The sequence below is a fragment of the Apis mellifera genome, linkage group LG16, assembly GCF_003254395.2.
Source record: "Apis mellifera strain DH4 linkage group LG16, Amel_HAv3.1, whole genome shotgun sequence".
Lineage (NCBI taxonomy): Eukaryota > Metazoa > Arthropoda > Insecta > Hymenoptera > Apidae > Apis > Apis mellifera.
In genome coordinates, this window is record NC_037653.1 from 938,662 (window position 1) to 959,468 (window position 20,807).

The 20,807-nt window shown below is 19.4% G+C and overlaps 1 protein-coding gene and 1 long non-coding RNA gene across 4 annotated transcripts in view; one reads left to right on the forward strand and one right to left on the reverse strand.

The window, feature by feature from the left end:
• The window catches only part of LOC726424 (metabotropic glutamate receptor), an 81,070-nt gene that overhangs the window by 39,590 nt on the left and 20,673 nt on the right, over positions 1–20,807 (forward strand). For both annotated transcript variants that reach the window (XM_026445914.1, XM_026445913.1), the window contains exons 7-8: positions 17,470–17,698; positions 20,022–20,144. In XM_026445914.1, the coding sequence (XP_026301699.1) occupies positions 17,470–17,698; positions 20,022–20,144 (352 nt within the window). The remainder of the gene's footprint in view (positions 1–17,469; positions 17,699–20,021; positions 20,145–20,807) is intronic.
• Positions 1–20,807, reverse strand: part of LOC107965660 — a 36,372-nt gene that overhangs the window by 9,275 nt on the left and 6,290 nt on the right. The gene's annotated exons all lie outside the window — the stretch shown is intronic.

Consider the following 20,807-nt stretch of genomic DNA (forward strand, 5'->3'; position numbering starts at 1 on the left):
TTATATTGAATATTTGATTTTTAACATTTTAATTTTTTAATGTTTAATTTGCAACATTTTTTTCTATCTTTAATTATTTGAAAAATATTCCAATTTATAGGATATTATATATTCTGTACATATAATGTATTGATAATATAGAAATAAACAATATAATAAATAAGTTAGAAATTGTAATTGTATTGTTTAATTAACATTATAATTACTAGAACTAATTCATAAAATAATAAATAATAATTCATAAATAAAATTATAATTAGAAAATTATAATTAAGAAAACTAAACTAAATACGGTAATCATTAATAACGAAGAAAATATATCTTTTCTTAAAATATTTTTTGAAATATTTTTATAATTAAGAAAATTAAAATAAATCGGTAATCACTAATAACGAAGAAAATATATCTTTTCTTAAAATATTTTTTGAAATATTTTTATAATTAAGAAAATTAAAATAAATCGGTAATCACTAATAACGAAGAAAATATATCTTTTCTTAAAATATTTTTTGAAATATTTTTATAATTAAGAAAATTAAAATAAATCGGTAATCACTAATAACGAAGAAAATATATCTTTTCTTAAAACATTTTTAAGAAATATTTTTATAATTAAGCAAATTAAAGTAAATCGGTAATCATTAATAACGAAGAAAATATATCTTTTCTTAAAATATTTTTTGAAATATTTTTATATTTTTATAATTAAGCAAACTAAAGTAAATTGGTAATCACTAATAACGAAGAAAATATATCTTTTCTTAAAATATTTTTTGAAATATTTTTATATTTTTATAATTAAGCAAACTAAAGTAAATCGGTAATCATTAATAACGAAGAAAATATATCTTTTCTTAAAATATTTTTTGAAATATTTTTATAATTAAGAAAATTAAAATAAATCGGTAATCATTAATAACGAAGAAAATATATCTTTTCTTAAAATATTTTTTGAAATATTTTTTGGAATATTTTTTGGAATATTTTTTGGAACATTTGTTGGATTTAATTAAACAAAATTTGATAATAATTTTTTTCTTCCAAAAAAGGAATATAAATTTATCATGTTAATATCATTTATAATGATAATCATCATTATAATTATTTGTAGTTACCTTTTCCGCGTCTGTACTGTTTTTTCATTTTAAATTAAATATAATTTTTCATTTTAATTTTATTATTTAATTAAAATGATTTTTCTTTTGTTTTTTAAAATAAAAGATAATTCGTTTAAGTTTTCGGATAATCTTATCTGATCATTTAATTCTTCATTACTTAGATCATATTTTTGTAATATTTTTTCTTCGCAGAATATTTGTCAAAATATTTTGTTAAAATTATCAAATTTTTTTTATTATAGTAAAATCCTTTAGGATGCTATAATAACATTTATTTTTTAATTAATAATAATGATATTATTATAATACAAAGAGAAACAATTAAAAATGTGAATAAAACATTTTTCACAAAATTTTGTGAAAAATGAAATTATACATCCAAAGGTTCATTTGTCAATCGTTTGTTGATTGAGCCTACGTGTAATGAGTATGAAAATACAGTGCGCAAGCGCTATAAGAATGAAAAAGATATCAGCCATTTTCAGGATATAATTCAGAAATTTAGTGATTATCTCCTTAACCACTATAAATTATTCATTATAATTATTTATTGTTTATTTCTCTATAATAAATTTTTACATAAAAGAAATTTATGCAACAGCACATTGTTTCCACTGCTATTATTATACTATGCACAGATGTCACGTGACACGATGTACTTAGTATTGATGGAAACATGTGATGTGCAGTTAAGAATATAAAAAATTATTTATTGTGTAATTAATAATAATTAAAATAATACATATATATTAAAAATAACATATACATGTGTACATTTTTGGATAAATTTTAAAAAATATGCAAAATATATGCAAAAATATATTCAAAATAAAATATATATTATTCTAAATACTCTCGTGATAATGAATATAATTCTATCTAAATTCTATTGGTTTTTTCATTTCTTATAAAAATGTGATTTTGCACAAAAATTTTATTGCAATAATTAATAATCTGTAATGATTTTAAAATGTATAATGTAAGTATAAATATAAATAGAAGTACAATTATACAAAGTACAAAGTATAATATCTTTAAATGAATAATGTTGCTTTGAAGAACATATCGTTAATGATCTTCTCTAAAATATATTTATTGTATTTTTATAAAATCTATTTACTACGAAAGGAAATACATTATTTCGATAATAAATGCATTCATCAGATTGATTTTTTAAATATTCCATTATAATGGAAATTTCTTTGCTCTTTTTTAATTAAATAATTTAATTATCTCATCTTTTTGCTAAAGTATGAGAAGAATTATTTGTGTTCATTCAATTAATATCATGTAAAATATTATTTCGTTATTAAATATATAAAAACAAATTTTTATACAATTTGAAATTTTCGAGTTAGTTTGAAATTTTCGAAATTAACTTTTATTTTATTCTTTTATAAAATTTATTAATGATATAATTAAATAATAATTAAATAAGTAAAGATAAAAAAGGAGAAATGAATGAGAACACAATTTAATTGTAAATTTTTAAATAGATTTTATATAACAGTGATAGAGATCTAATTAAAAATAATAATAATCATACTGAAATTGTTATTCACTATCTCATCATTTGCTCAAAAAACACAACATGGACAAATCGATATTTCTTCGTTAAATGTTCGAAGTACACGGTGTCCAATGCTTTGTTATTAAATGTGTTTTGAATATGCAAATTTGCAAATGTTCACATTTGGAATTTAAAAATTTTTTCATTAGTCATTGGAATAGAATACAGGCTTATGTTTTTCCATTGCTTCTTCATAAATTAATCATCGAGAAATATTCATTATGATATATTCTTTTAATTCAATTATTTTATCAAAAGATTATTGAAATGAATTTGCATGTATTCAAAACATTTGCAAAATGTAATTTTAATTTTTTTTTCTCTAATTTAATATTTAATGAAACTCATTTGCAATATCGCTGAAGTAATTTTGTCTTTTATCTTTCAACGATATAGATTCTAAAATCACTTAGTTGAAGATTTATGAACTGTAAAACTTTTGTTAAAATATCTATTGTAAATGATCAATTTATTCCTCGGTTGTTCTAAAAAAAAAAAATATTATTCCTTTCATGATATAATGACTGTTTAATAATTTTGAGATTTGTTTCAACAATTGTTGATTGGATAGAAATCTAACTATCTATTGGAATTTTGACAAATTTGTTTTATCGGTTTCATGAAAATTCTCAATTGCCATATATATAATTGTAGGACAATAAATAATAAAAATGATATTGTTAAACAAGTCAAAAAATCCTATGAGTATTTAAACTTAATCCAGTTCGTGATTCTGGTCACAAAATTTATTTAAATTTGATTTTATTGTTTTTTTTTTTAATTTTTTTTCAAAAGATAAAAACAAAAATGTAATAAAATATATTTTTTGTATTTCAAATCATTTTATATTTAAATCAATTTCTAAACATATATATATTAAATCGATTTTAAAAAATGATTTAAAAATAATGTAAGAATAGTTGAAAAAACGATAGCTATACTATTTTCCAATTTGTAAGCTTAGCAAGAACATTCAAAAAGAAAATCAGATATTCAAAGGATCGAATAATTATTGAACAAAAAAACTTAAAGAATAAAAGACTGATTATTATAACGTTTTCAAATATATTAGTTCTAGAATTTAAAAAAAGTAAAGATATATTTTAAGGATAATATTCTTTATCCGCAATAAAATATATAATAATAAAAAACGTTCTAAATAGTAATGTGTTATTTTGAGTTATAATAAAGTTGTTAATAATTATACAGAATTGTAAAATTTTTGAGACAAGGTATTCATAATCATGAATACCTTTTAACATAATGTTGGAAATAGAATAATTAAAGAAACTTCTACACATTGAAGAATATTTCTAATAAATCATAGAATTTATTCCATGTTTTCTATGTTATCATTTTTGTTGTTTTTTTTTTAAGATTTATTGGATTAAAAACAAAACAAAAGTCAGTATATATAGAAAAAACGGTTCAATTAATTTGTTTTTGATTATTAATCAAAAGTTAAATTAAATTATAAAAAGTTTAAATTTGATTAGTGAGATGAAGATAGAGTGAAATGTATCTATTTCCAACAAGAACATAAGTTATTGTATATATTTTGTTATCAAAAGATGATTAATTATATAAATTTTAAAAATTAAAAATAAAATTAAAAATTCAATTTCATTTCTTTAAACAACAAGTGTTTATAACTCTTGTGTTTATAATTTTTTTTTGTTTATAATAATTGTTAAAATTATCTAATTATTAATTAATTAATAAATTATTAACAATATCTCTCTTAGGATAAAATCATTTTTCTTTAATATGCATGGATTTTCTATATGTATGGATTTTCTATATGCATGGATTTTCTATATGCATGGAAAAGAAAGTTAATGAATTATTTTTTCACTATCTTCTGATAGCTTCAATTGAGATAAAAAAAATCGTTAATTAAATTAAGATTATAGAATATCAATTATATAAAGTATGATTTCTTTTCGTGTAATTTTCAAATATTTGATGATTCACGATATTATTTGTAAATTAATTACAAATCGTTTTATCAATATCTATTCCTGTATTTCATTAACAATTTCAATTGTTAATTTTGAAAACACAAAAAATTTTCTGACTGTATTTTCATTTATTTTTTTATCAACACTAATTTAAAATTTATTTTCTGTACAAAATTTAATTCTGTACAAAATTAATTTCTGTATAAATTTAATCTCTTTAATTATTATTTCATCTATAAAAGATCATCTATATGTTATAATTATTATTATACATAGTTTAAATCATTATTATGATATATGATATCATATTATAATAAAATAAATTCGATTTTGTCATTTGAAACTGTAATCTATTTCTCTGCATAAAAAAATATTTCAAATTTCTTATTTTTGATTCAATTAATTGTTCTCTAAAAGTTGTTCTTTCTGCAGTAGAACGAATTTATAATTTAACAAATTTTTCAATACTAAATTATAAATTAATAATTCAAATATTAACTCATTGAGGCAAATTAGTTTTTCTAACAAATATTCTATTATTTCCTATTAAAAATCTCTAAATCATCACAAAAAATAATTCTTTTTTTGTCATATTTCCCTTTCATATTAATTGATCCACCATTTGTATTGCTGTTTTATTCATTGTTAATTTTATTTTATTTATTTCTTTTCTATTTTTAAAAGAAAATTTTATTAACCACAACATATTCAGCTAAAGTGATAATCTTTGTCATTTTTCATTCATTATCCATAATTACAAGGATTATATTTAAATTAATATTTTTTATATTAATAATTTCATTGAATAATATCATTAAACCATCATTAATATAGATTATATTTGTACATAACAGTTACAGATTGCAGTATATATAACAATGTGAATTTATAAAATAATTTTTTGTTTACATTAATTCCAACAGTACTGTATATAATGTTAAAAAATAATAATTATCAAGATATTTTTTAATTTAAATAATATTATAAATTAAATACATTCATACATTTATGATACAAATACATAAATGATTAATATAATTGATATTACATATGATACATTTATAGCATAACATATTTCTTACAATATGATTCTTCATATTTTCAGATATCATAGACGGTTCAAATATTATTTTTTAAAAAATAATCAAATAGTGCGAAGTGCAAAGATCAAGTCATATTGTTCTTTATTTTATCGTTTATTAAAAAATATCTTAATAATTACTAGATTTTAATACTATATTATTACACATTACAATTAAATTATTACACATTATAATTAAAAAATTCAAAATGACCTTTATATCTCATTAATTCAAATCAAATAAACTAATTATCGTATTGTTAACTCTTTTTAATATCAACAAAATTTTATTTGAAACATTTTTTTATACAGTAGTTAGCAAATAGTTCATAAGTTAAATGACAAATTAAGTGATTCATCTTGTATATTAATCTATAAAATATGATAAACGAAGATTAAATCAACTTTATCGATATCTTCAGATTAATAAAATGACATTATTTTTATCAATAGTAATTTTTTTATTTTTTTTTCTTTATATTTTTATTGCAATATTAATTTTGTTAATACATAAAATGTTTAAATTATTCTCCATTTTTAAAATTACCAATACAATTTAAAATTTGTAATTAACATAATTAACATAATTAAAATTGTGAATATTCGAATTCGAAAAAAATGGAATACTACTAATACTAAAATTTAAAATTAATAAAAAAAATTTATTTTATTTTTTTATGCTTTTATTCAATAAAAATTATTATTTGATAAATTTTTGGAAAATTTATAAAAATTTACGAGATGAATATATATTATAAGCCGTAATAAATTGATAAATTTTTGAAAAATTTATAAAAATTTCGAGATGAATATGTATTGTGAGCCGTAATAAGTTGATAAATTTTTGAAAAATTAATAAAAATTTCGAAATGAATATATATTGTAAGCCGTAATAAATTGATAAATTTTTCAAATTTCGATCTAGTGAAAAAAAATAAAAAAATAAATTAAATGGATTCGCATAGAAATATAGATACATATATAATATAGATACATATAAATCTTTTTCTTAAAATAATTAAGAAAATAAATGAAATAGATTCGATTGGAAACGGATAGGTGAATATGTAAAATTCTAAAATAGTTTTTTTATAAATTGTGAATATTCGAATTCGAAAAAAATGGAATACTACTAATACTAAAATTTAAAATTAATAAAAGAAATTTATTTTATTTTTTTATGCTTTTATTCAATAAAAATTATTATTTGATAAATTTTTGGAAAATTTATAAAAATTTACGAGATGAATATATATTATAAGCCGTAATAAATTGATAAATTTTTGAAAAATTTATAAAAATTTCGAGATGAATATATATTGTGAGCCGTAATAAGTTGATAAATTTTTGAAAAATTAATAAAAATTTTGAAATGAATATATATTGTAAGCCGTAATAAATTGATAAATTTTTCAAATTTCGATCTAGTGAAAAAAAATAAAAAAATAAATTAAATGGATTCGCATAAAAAGATACATATATAAATACATATATAATATAAATCTTTTTCTTAAAATAATTAAGAAAATAAATGAAATAGATTCGGTTGGAAACGGATAGGTGAATATGTAAAATTCTAAAATAGTTTTTTTATAAATTGTGAATATTCGAATTCGAAAAAAATGGAATACTACTAATACTAAAATTTAAAATTAATAAAAGAAATTTATTTTATTTTTTTATGCTTTTATTCAATAAAAATTATTATTTGATAAATTTTTGGAAAATTTATAAAAAATTACGAGATGAATATATATTATAAGCCGTAATAAATTGATAAATTTTTCAAATTTCGATTTAGTGAAAAAAAATAAAAAAATAAATTAAATGGATTCGCATAGAAATATAGATACATATATAATATAAATCTTTTTCTTAAAATAATTAAAAAAATAAATGAAATAGATTCGGTTAGAAACGGATAGGTAAATGTGTAAAATTCTAAAATAGTTTAGAAAATCATAGTTTTAGAAAATCATTAAAATTTTAATATTGGCAACTCAATGTCAAGTATCCAATCACTGGTATAATTATTGTTAATGAAAAAAAATAAGAAAATAAATTAAGTGGATTCGCATAAAAATATAGATGCATATGTAATATAAATCTTTTTCTTAAAATAATTAAAAAAATAAATTAAATAGATTCGGTTGGAAACGGATAGTTGAATGTGAAAAATTCTAAAATAGTTTTTTTAAAAAATCATTAAAATTTTATTAATATTGACAATTCAATGCCAAATATCCAATCACTGGTATAATTATTGTAAGATCAATTGGAAGATAATATATTATTTCATTAAGGATCCAAAAAATATATAATTTTTCGAAATTTCTCTATTGTTTTTATATGGACTATCCTTTCTTCAGTAAATAATTTAAAAATCTCATCTCTTTTCATTTCAGAAGTCTTTTTTTTAATATATAATTCTATCTAAATTATTGTACATTTATTTGCCATAAATTAGTTGAGTTTTCATTTCTCATTTTTTTATTCAGTTTTTTTTAAAATTTACATTAAATTATATTATAAATTATTAAATTATATTAAATTGACTTCGTTCCATCTTTTGATTTATCGAAGAAATAAAACTAAATGTTAGCGCCAGATATAATACGACTTCGTTAATAGTGACTAGATAAATAGACTAGATAAGAATGATAGAAAAATCAGCATTGTCTCGTGTCGCCATATGGACTACATTTTTCCTGATTTTCATCTGCTTTCAATTGCATAGTAAATGTAAAAGGTTAGATTACATTTATGTAATCTTATTTAAATTCATTATTTAATTTATTAATTTATTTACTGCTACTGAATATTAGTTGAATATTATTTTATTATTTTATTATTTTCTATATTTAAATTTATCAAAATTTGATTTCATTTCATCTTAAATATTAGAATTTATTTAAACAAAACAATGGCGAAAACAGCATTAGATATGATAAAAAAGAAACTTTTAAACGTTCTGATAAATGAAATATTAATTTCAAAATTGTTATAATATTTATTCTTCATATGTTCTGCTATACAGAACATAATTTCAATAGAATCTCATATTTTTAAAAAAATATTTTCAGTTTTCCAATTGACCAATTCCAAAAGTAGTCGACCAATCTGTATTGTTGCTTGTACATTGTTCAGATAGCAATAGCAGACGATTTGTAACATTTAAGAGCAAAAAAATTTTTTTTGATTTATGAAATGTATGAACCAATGTATATTTATTTGATGAACGATATTGATAATTATTATATATTAATATATAATATATATTATTATATATAATCGATTCATCAAAATTTATGTTTAAAAATATAAAATGTATTTAAAAAAAACAATATGTTAGAATAAATATTTAATAGATATTTGTTTAAAAATATAATTGTGATATATATGACCAAATGTCTATTCATTGAAACATATATATATATATATATATATATATGTTTATAATACAATTTTATAATACATATTAATTTTCGTATAAAATTAGATATGAAATAACAATCATGTAAAAATGAAGTCTACGTTAATTAGTATTTATTATATAAAATTAAATTCATTAGTAGAATATGTAAAATTATATTTACTTTTTTCAAATTTGTTAAAATCTGGATACAAGTGATTATTTAAACTGTCATATAATTCATATAATTTTCCATCCAGTCATTTTGTATTTTTATAATCAAAAATAAATATTCAATTTTTTTTATATCAAAATAAGTTTTTTTTTTCAATATTAATTTAAAAAAATTTTGCAAAATTCTGTGATTGTAAATGTGCCTTGTAAAAATGTACCAATTGCCTTTATAATATATGAAAAAGGTAAATGATATCGATAGATAATGTTGTCCTTAAGAATTATATTAATTTCGATCGATGAATATCATCTCCATTTTTGCGCCCCTAATTCTCAATAAAACATGAGATTACAACACAGTTGTTCAAATATGATATAATATCTTTCAATACTATATATATAATTATAATTTTCTATATTTTCTTTGTGTACGTTCATAATCCTTAATGAAACATGAGATTACAACACAGTTGTTCAAATATGATATAATATCTTTCAATACTGTAATTATAATTTTCTTCATTTTCTTTGTGTACGTTATAAGCCTTAATGAAACATGAGATTACAATACAGTTGTTCAAATATGATATAATATCTTTCAATACTATATATATAATTATAATTTTCTACATTTTCTTTGTGTACGTTATAAGCCTTAATGAAACATGAGATTACAACACAGTTGTTCCAATGTGATATAATATTTTCCGATATTAGTACGTCGTAATTTTCCATATCATATAAGATTTTATGAAAAAAATTCTGATTTTATTTCGAAGTTCCTCTATGCTTATGAAGGAACATTAAAAAAAAATATATATATATATTCTATTTAAAAAGAAGTCACTGTGTCATGTAATGCTGATTTCTTGAGGCGTTCCACAATTGAATTCATCCAAAGTATCAATTTTTCATATCGTTTACTTTACCCATTGAACTATTGACACTTGTAAAAGTATATAATATCTGTGTCAAGAATCGATCGAGAAGACTTAATTGATAATTTCAAATATATTTTGTTTGCAAAAATTTTTTACGAATTTACCAAATCAAAAACGCCGATTTCAATCATAGAATGCGTATTGGAAATATATGTTACAGCGCGACAAATCTACGTGGTTGGTCGATATTTTTAATAATTCGTTAACAAAACCGAAACAAAAATTTTGCAAACAAAAAATTGCTTGAAATTTTTTTGCGAAATCACATCATATGATTTTATGAAAAAATTTCTGATTTTTTATTTTAAAGTTTTTGAACTTATGAAGGAACAAAAAAAAATGTATATTTTAATTCTTATTACGACATTTTTATTTACGATATTATAATTTTGATAGTGCATATTCGTTTTGTTGCTATTTTAATTATTATATATAGAAATATATAATATTTTTTAACTAAAAATTCGAAGTAAAAATTACATTTCAAATTTAACAAACTTATTAAATAAATTTAGATTTCCATTCTTTATACATAATTTAAATGATACTCTTGAATTTTTATCTTTCTCTGTAATACTCATACGATAATAAAACTCGCTGTATCATTGATCAAAAAAATTATAATTTAATTTTTGTAAATTTCTTTAAATAAATATCCATTTTAAATAAGGTTTTCTATTATGTATTATCTATTATATTCTATTATCTATTAGATTTCCATTTTTATACATAATTTAAATGATACTCTTGAATTTTTATGAATTTTTATTTCTCTATAATATTCATGCGATAATAAAACGCTGTATCATTTCAACTCGCTTGATCAAAAAATTATAATTTAATTTTTGTGAATTTCTTTAAATAAATATCCATTTTAAATACAGGTCCTCTATTATTTATAAAATTTTGTTTTATCTTGTTGTTCACACAAACATTATTGTTTCTGTTTCTTGTTTCTTGTTTCTTGTTTCACAGAAAAGCATATTAAAAGTGAAAAAAAAGAAAAAAGTAAATTAGATTTATAAACATTATAAATACTTTTTTTTGTAAATTTTTTTATTGTAAATTTCTTTAAATAAATATCCATTTTAAACATAGGTCTTCTATTATCTATAAAATTTTGTTTTATCTTGTTGAACACCTGTTTATATTTCTTGTTTCTTGTTTCTTGTTTCACAGAAAAGCATATTAAAAGTGAAAAAAAAGAAAAAAGTAAATTAGATTTATAAACATTATAAATAGTTTTTTCTTATTGTAAATTTCTTTAAATAAATATCCATTTTAAATACAGGTCCTCTATTATCTATAAAATTTTGTTTTATCATGTTATTCACACCTTGTTTTTGTTTCTTGTTTCTTGTTTCTTGTTTCATAAAAAAAGCATATTAAAAGTAAAAAAAAAGAAAAAAGTAAATTAGATTTATAAACGTTATAAATACTTTTTTCTTATTGTAAATTTCTTTAAATAAATATCCATTTTAAACATAGGTCTTCTATTATCTATAAAATTTTGTTTTATCTTGTTGAACACCTGTTTATATTTCTTGTTTCTTGTTTCACAGAAAAGCATATTAAAAGTGAAAAAAAAGAAAAAAGTAAATTAGATTTATAAACATCATAAATTTTTTCTTACTGTAAATTTCTTTAAATAAATATCCATTTTAAACATAGGTCTTCTATTATCTATAAAATTTTGTTTTATCTTGTTGAACACCTGTTTATATTTCTTGTTTCTTGTTTCTTGTTTCACAGAAAAGCATATTAAAAGTGAAAAAAAAGAAAAAAGTAAATTAGATTTATAAACATTATAAATAGTTTTTTTTTATTGTAAATTTCTTTAAATAAATATCCATTTTAAATACAGGTCCTCTATTATCTATAAAATTTTGTTTTATCTTGTTATTCACACCTTGTTTTTGTTTCTTGTTTCTTGTTTCACAAAAAAAGCATATTAAAAGTGAAAAAAAAGAAAAAAGTAAATTAGATTTATAAACATTATAAATAGTTTTTTCTTATTGTAAATTTCTTTAAATAAATATCCATTTTAAATACAGGTCCTCTATTATCTATAAAATTTTGTTTTATCTTGTTATTCACACCTTGTTTTTGTTTCTTGTTTCTTGTTTCTTGTTTCTTGTTTCATAAAAAAAGCATATTAAAAGTAAAAAAAAAGAAAAAAGTAAATTAGATTTATAAACGTTATAAATACTTTTTTCTTATTGTAAATTTCTTTAAATAAATATCCATTTTAAATACAGGTCTTCTATTATCTATAAAATTTTGTTTTATCTTGTTGAACACTTTATTTATATTTCTTGTTTCTTGTTTCTTGTTTCACAGAAAAGCATATTAAAAGTGAAAAAAAAGAAAAAAATAAATTAGATTTATAAACTATAAATACTAAATTTCTTTAAAATAAATTTCTTTAAATAAATATCCATTTTAAATATACGTCTTCTATTATCTATAAAATTTTGTTTTATCTTGTTATTCACACCTTGTTTCTGTTTCTTGTTTCTTGTTTCTTGTTTCACAAAAAAAGCATATTAAAAGTGAAAAAAAAGAAAAAAGTAAATTAGATTTACAAACGTTATAAATACTTTTTTTTTGTTTTGTAAAGATTTTGTAATGATATAGTGGCTGAAAAAAATAAATATGAAGAGAGACAGATATTTTAGTTCGATATATTTTTTGGTATATGTATTAACGATAATAATTATTGCAAGTATTAATTATTTAGCAATCTTATTGAAATTAAAGAATAATATATTGTTATTTTATTATATTATATTTTAAAAATTTGTTAATTATCGCTTAAAATGAATTATTCTTGGTATTATTCTTAGTATTATTCTTAGTACCATTGTTTTCTCGAAATTCATAAGCATAATTTGTGTTAATTATTTTTTTATGAAAAATTCATTGAAATGTTGCTTTTCTATTTTATAATTATATTTCAAAATTTATTAAAATATCATTTATTTTTTCAATATAATAAAAAAAATATAAATTAGTACACTCAAATAGATATTCTATCCTAATACTAAAGAAATTAAATTAATACATTCAAATAAATGCTTGATACAAGAGAAATTGAATTAGTACACTCAAGTAGATATTTATCTTATATTAATATAAAAGAAATTGAATTAATACACAATAAATGCTTGATAAAAGAAAGATTGAATTAGAACACTCAAGTAGATGTTTATTTTATACAAAAGAAATTGAATTAATAAATTATGCTAATATAAGAAAGATTCTATGTTAATATAAAAAAAATTAAATTAGTACACTCAATTAGATGCTTATTCTATACTAATGTAAAAGAAATTGAATTAGTACACTCAAGTAGATATTTCTTATCCTAATACTAAAAAAATTCAAATTAGTACACTCAAATAAATGTTTAATACAAGAAAGATTAAATTAGTACATTAAATTAAATATTTTTTACTATACTAAATGAGCATAATTAACATATCATAAATATCATTTCTGAAGTACTATTTTTTTTAATGCACATTAGTAATAGAAATGGTTATTTTCTATTACTAAAAATTTTGTGCTATACAATTACAAGAACTTGAAGTAACGCTAAGTTATTCAAAATATAACTCAAAATAAATTTTTTTTCTAAATAGCTTAATTGATGAATAGCATTGTGTCATTTTTTTTCAATGCACATATTTGATAATAAAAATAATCATTTTCAGTTACTAAAATTTCGTGCAAAACATAAAAACAAGAACTTAAAGTAAGGCTAAGTATATTTCTTTCTAAAATTTTAAATAAATCTATTTGATTAAAAATTTAAACATCAAATAATCGAAATTTTTATGAATAAATTTAAACAAATATCAATTCTCTCCAGTATTATTATTGTGATTGAATTTAAGATAACATAATCGAAAGAATTGCGCATTATCTATAATGCATCTATTTTGAAATTATAAATATATTTTTCCATAAAGTTTTAACCTCTTAAGCGTTACACTTCACTGTAATTGAATAAATCTGAATAAGCATTTCATGGCACAAATTTTTTCATTTTTATATGGCATTATATTATATTATTAAATTTACATTAAATTTTTATCTTTATCAATCTTGTATTCTTATTATATTATATTATATTATTTGACATATATATTAATTAAAATATATGCTGTATTTTTGGATTAATTCTAAAAGTTAAAAGAAGATAGAGCAAAATTAAGTCTTATTAAGTTTTAAACAATTAAAGTTTGTATTAGATTAAGTTAGACGGCGATTATTTATAAATAACAAAATGTTATTAATTATCATAATTATAAAAAAAGAAATTAAATTAATACACTCAAATAGATGTTTGTCTTACAATAAATTGTAATATAAACAATTAATATTTTTTTAATATTAATTGTTTATGTTAAAAAAGAATCTTAAAAAAGAAATCTGAGATGAATTAGATTATAGATATCGTGAGATCATTGAATCCAGGAATTTTTAAACAATTAAAGTTTGTATTAGATTAAGTTAGACGGTGATTATTTATAAATAACAAAATGTTATTAATTATCATAATTATAAAAAAAGAAATTAAATTAATACACTCAAATAGATGTTTGTCTTACAATAAATTGTAATATAAACAATTAATATTTTTTTAATATTAATTGTTTATGTTAAAAAAGAATCTTAAAAAAGAAATCTGAGATGAATTAGATTATAGATATTGTGAAATCATTGAATCCAGAAATTTTTAAACAATTAAAATTTGTATTAGATTAAGTTAGACGGTGATTATTTATAAATAACAAAATGTTATTAATTAACATAATTATAAAAAAAGAAATTAAATTAATACACTCAAATAGATGTTTGTCTTACAATAAATTGTAATATAAACAATTAATATTTTTTTAATATTAATTGTTTATGTTAAAAAAGAATCTTAAAAAAGAAATCTGAAATGAATTAGATTATAGATATTGTGAAATCATTGAATCCAGGAATTTTTAAACAATTAAAGTTTGTATTAGATTAAATTAGACGGTGATTATTTATAAATAACAAAATGTTATTAATTATCATAATTATAAAAAAAGAAATTAAATTAATACACTCAAATAGATGTTTGTCTTACAATAAATTGTAATATAAACAATTAATATTTTTTTAATATTAATTGTTTATATTAAAAAAGAATCTTAAAAAAGAAATCTGAGATGAATTAGATTATAGATATTGTGAAATCATTGAATCCAGGAATTTTTAAACAATTAAAGTTTGTATTAGATTAAGTTAGACGGTGATTATTTATAAATAACAAAATGTTATTAATTATCATAATTATAAAAAAAGAAATTAAATTAATACACTCAAATAGATGTTTGTCTTACAATAAATTGTAATATAAACAATTAATATTTTTTTAATATTAATTGTTTATGTTAAAAAAGAATCTTAAAAAAGAAATCTGAGATGAATTAGATTATAGATATTGTAAGATCATTGAATCCAGGAATGGCAAAAGATCAGATATAAGAATATCATTGTTCGATATTAAATAGAAAAAAAATTATATACTTCATCCTTCTTTCTGTTATTATATATTATAATTGTTACTAAACAATGTATATATATATTAGAAATTTCATATTTTAAATTTATCAATCAATTCTCTCCTTACTCCCAATTTTGATCTTGAAAAATATTATAAGAAACATCATTTTGAGCAATTTTTTCTTTTATATACATTATATATATTATTAATTGTATATTGATTTTACTATCTATGATTTATCTTTTGTTATATTATTCGATCAATCTATATATAACATTTATACATTTGTCAAGTAATTTTTAGATTGTAATTTGCATTAATAAAGATCTCGATTGCCATACGAAATTTGTAGATATGTTGGAAGAAAAAAAATATAAATCTAAAATTTTAATTTCTAATAATTATTAATTTGATTGAGATATTAATAAAAATTTTTGATAATATATAATCCGTAACAAAAAAAAAAACTTAGATCCACGACTTTCAATATTTTTTTTTTATTATTTTCTGTTGGTAAAATTTAATGGGGCGATATTTAATAATAATTTTGATTAATTATTATTTTGAGTTCTATTAACTATTATTTTTTTGTTTAAATATATATATATTATAATTTGTAATTTATATTTGTAAATATACGCATATTGATAATTAGTATTTCCTCTTTGCTTTAATTGTTCTAATTATAAATACTTTTTGATACATTGTTTCTATTATTATGCACTATTTTATCATATTCTTTATTTTATGATTTTGTCAAATATTTTTTTCTTCAAATCTAACGATTGATAATGTATATACAAATATTTTAAATAATCTTCAAATATTCTCGATTGAATATTAAGAGAATCATTTGATTATGGCATTATACTAAAAAATAATAAAATATTATAAAGTATATATTATTAACATAGAAATATATTAATATTTAATACTTTTTGTAATTATTCTTTAAATTTTAATTGTATATAAGAAAGTTATTATCAGTATAGATATTACTGATAATAGTTGTAGTTGTTATCAAGTAACCATGACTCAGTATCTACAAAATGTCCTACTTACAATTCAAAAAAAATCTGATTACTCATTTTTATAAAATTTAACATCAAATTTGCAACATCAAATATAAAAGTAGAAAATCAATTTGTAAAAATATTTTTGATTATATAATGCTTCGATTACAGAATAGAAATTATTATGTAATAAATATTAGATTAAAAAATATTTAAAAATGACCATGAAGAATTATCAATATTTACAATTTTTCATAAAAGCAACCGAAAATTTTATTTAAGATTATAAATATTATAAATTATTCACAAATGCCAAGATCAATTATTAAATATTTGACAAAGATTTCTACGAGAGAATTATATATTAGAATTAAAAAATAGTTATATATAAAATTCAATATAAGTAGTGAAAATTTTTCATTAATATCTCGAAAACTTAATAAATTTTATATTTATATTTATTGAAACATAATCGATTTTATTTTATATTATATTTTACTAAAGTTAAAACTGTTTTTTTTTAACTATTTCAAGAAAAAAAATTTATGTATTTTTTTTAAAATTAATAAGATTAATGATTGTATGAAATTTTGAATTTGTGATTCAAAAATGTGATTCTTAAAATGTTATTTGAATATGGACAAATTTTAGTCAGAACTTATCAATTGCCGAGATCCGACATTGAAGATCAAACGAAGCAATGGCTACAAACAACGAAGATTCCTGCACTTTGTTCGAGACGCAGTGTACGCAGCTGCTTACGCGCTTCACAATATGCAAAGGAATGTATGCGGTGAAAACTGGACGAGCCTCTGTGACAAGATGCGGCCCCCGAACAAGGATATCTTCTTTCAATATTTGGCCAACGTGTCTTTCAAAGGTAACAATGATAAATTAATAAATTATATTTGTGTATTTTTTATTCAAGGATTGAAACAAAGCTTTAGAAAATAGAATTTTTGTTATTTTATAATCATTATGATATTATTTCCACAATTGTTTCAAACTGATATAATTGTTTATCCTATATAATCCTTGATTTTATTATATATTATTAATATAAAAAAAAAAATAACCATTTTTTGATACTTCGATATAAATTGTAAGAAGTTCATAAATTTGAAAAAATTATAAATTTTTAAAATTTGAGAAAGAATTATTAAGTCAATAATTAATAATTAATAATTATAAAATAATTCAATAATATTATTTCAAAAATATTTTTTAATCACTATTATATAATTTAATTACTATCATGATGCACTCGTTGATGCAATGCTATAAACAAAATAATCTCACGTATCATTTATTATGTAAAAAAGTATATCATTATCAAAAAATTTGAGATAAAAAAACATGACATTTTTTTTTAGATTAAAACTGATTCAAAACTAATCCAAATTTATCATGAACACATTCCAAACTGAATAGAAATTATTAGATTTTAGAAATTCAATTATTTATTGTAACATTGAAAATATAAAATCTTTAAACTAAGGTTAAGCGATATTTATAATACATATACATTATATGTAAGAAAAAAATATTATTCTACAAAATGATGAATATCACTGAAATCAGCATCTCCTTTTCTACATAATTACTATTGTCATTAATATTACTACGCGAGATATCTCATTATTATAATATGCATAAATAATTTGTAATAACAAGATATAGTAACATCCCTTTAGAATCCATATTTTTGCTTGCATTAACGTCCATCGTTATCCTCATCAATTTTTCTTAGAAAATAGAATCTTAAAGTAAAGTTTAAGTTTGCTAAACAAAACTTTATTATATACGACACTGATTTTTTTATCTCTTATTCATACTTTCCTTTTACTTTGATTTAATTATATAACAACAATTACCTGCTTATATAAATAATTGTTTTCTCTAATATGAATCAAGCACTACTGTGTTCAAAATCACAAAAGAAAAGTATCTAAATATCTTACATTAACACTAAACGTGGCTCAATTTTCTTAGAAGAAAATATATAACGTCATATTATCCCCACTATGCCAAGAATTGTATCATGTTACATAACATACCTTTGCTTAATCTACTAGACATAACAATAATAGTAGAAGAAATAATATTATGTCAGATTTAAACAATATCTTTCTAACATCACTATGCCGATTCGCTATTAATCATTCTAATATTCTGCTATCTTGATGTTTTGCTTCATATGATTGAAAATGTATATATACAATAATATAGATTCCTAACCTTTCTTGATCCGTTTTCTACGCTTTAAAAAGTGTGTAGTGGGAGAGACTCAGAAGAGGGGAGAAATGGCATAATCTATTAGTCTAAAGTTGGTACTATACATCAAGAGCAGAGATGGGTAAAATTTTAACGGTAAAAAGTTAAGAATAAAATTACTTCAATAATTTATTCAAAGGATTGAATAATTGCAAATTACTATAATACTAAGTGTATTATATGAAGTATGGATCAACTTTAATAATTACGAATAAATATTATTCAATTCATTTTAAATAAAATTATTAAATACACTTAACCTTATTTAAAATTTTAACTAATAATTTTTTGAGAAAAACTCTTAGTTTAAAAATTGCATCTTGACCATATCTTTATCTAATCTAACAATAGTAGGAATAATGTCTCCACTTTCAAGAATTGTATTGTCTCATAAAATGTGCTAATATATTGCTTTAATATATTCTAATTAATATATTCTTCTTTACTATATATTGTTATTATTGGTTGAGAATAATCCATGGATACATCGAAATAAAACGAAATAGAACGATTCTGCATTAGCATAATGTTCTAAATAAGGTGTCAATTATAATCAAACAGAATTCTTCTTTGTTTAGAGAACTATTGTATATACTATATGTCAATGCTATAAACTTTTTTATTCTATTTCGTTTTATGTTGATATCTTGTTGTCGATTATTGTGATTGCTTTCAGTCAATCACAATGCAATATATAACGTAAAAGTGCCTCTAGCAATAGTAAAGAAGATAATATGATTATATATTTTCTTCGTGTAAAAATTTACAAAGAAGAACTAAATTATATTTAATGATAATATAAGATCTGAAAATTTTTGGTTAATATTGAGTTAAAATAATTCAGTCTTTTTTTAAATTTTTTAAAATTTTTATAAATGGATTCACTCTTTTCTCGCTAAGATAAAACTCGTTTTTTTTTTTCGTTTCAGACGAAGCCGGGAATGGATTCAGATTCGTGGACGCGGTTGACGGACCACCAAGATATTCCATCTTGAATTATCAACGAAAAGTGAACGGTTCGTACCATTGGACAGTGATCGGGAACTACACGTGTAAGTCAAACGCTTTTCATCATTCTTGATTTCAATAATAGAAGGTAAATAAAGAGAATCAAGCATAATGCAATTCTCAAGAAACTGATCTTTTTAGGTTAAGAATATCAATTACTGTGTTAAAATTAAGATAATTTTTCAAATTCTTATCAAATCAAACTAGTATTATTATTTCTGTTTCCAAAGCATATGTGTTATATTTTATTATCTTTATTTTATTTTATTTTATATAAAATATAATTTAAAAGATAAAAGATTCGAAATATTAATTAAAATATCAAAAGAAGAAATCTACCAATTATTATGTGGTAAATAAGAAAAATAAGTTATTAATTATTGTGCTAATCAATTATTAGCATATAATTATTTTTCCATCTTTCATGCTTCTACTATAACATCATGCATTTCTAAGATGTTATAATTTTTTCTTTTATTTTAAAAAGAATAGAATCAAATACGAAATTAGAAAACCCATGTAATATCGATATGAAAGGATGATCGATTTTAAAATTCCTTTCTGTATTTCTTTGAAATATTTTGGAATTAATTAAATACAATGAATGAATGATTCTAATTCAGAATTCAAAAAATCTTTTTATATAATTCAAATAGTGAAATTATAGATAAACAAAATAAATAAACAAGAAATTATTATATATATAT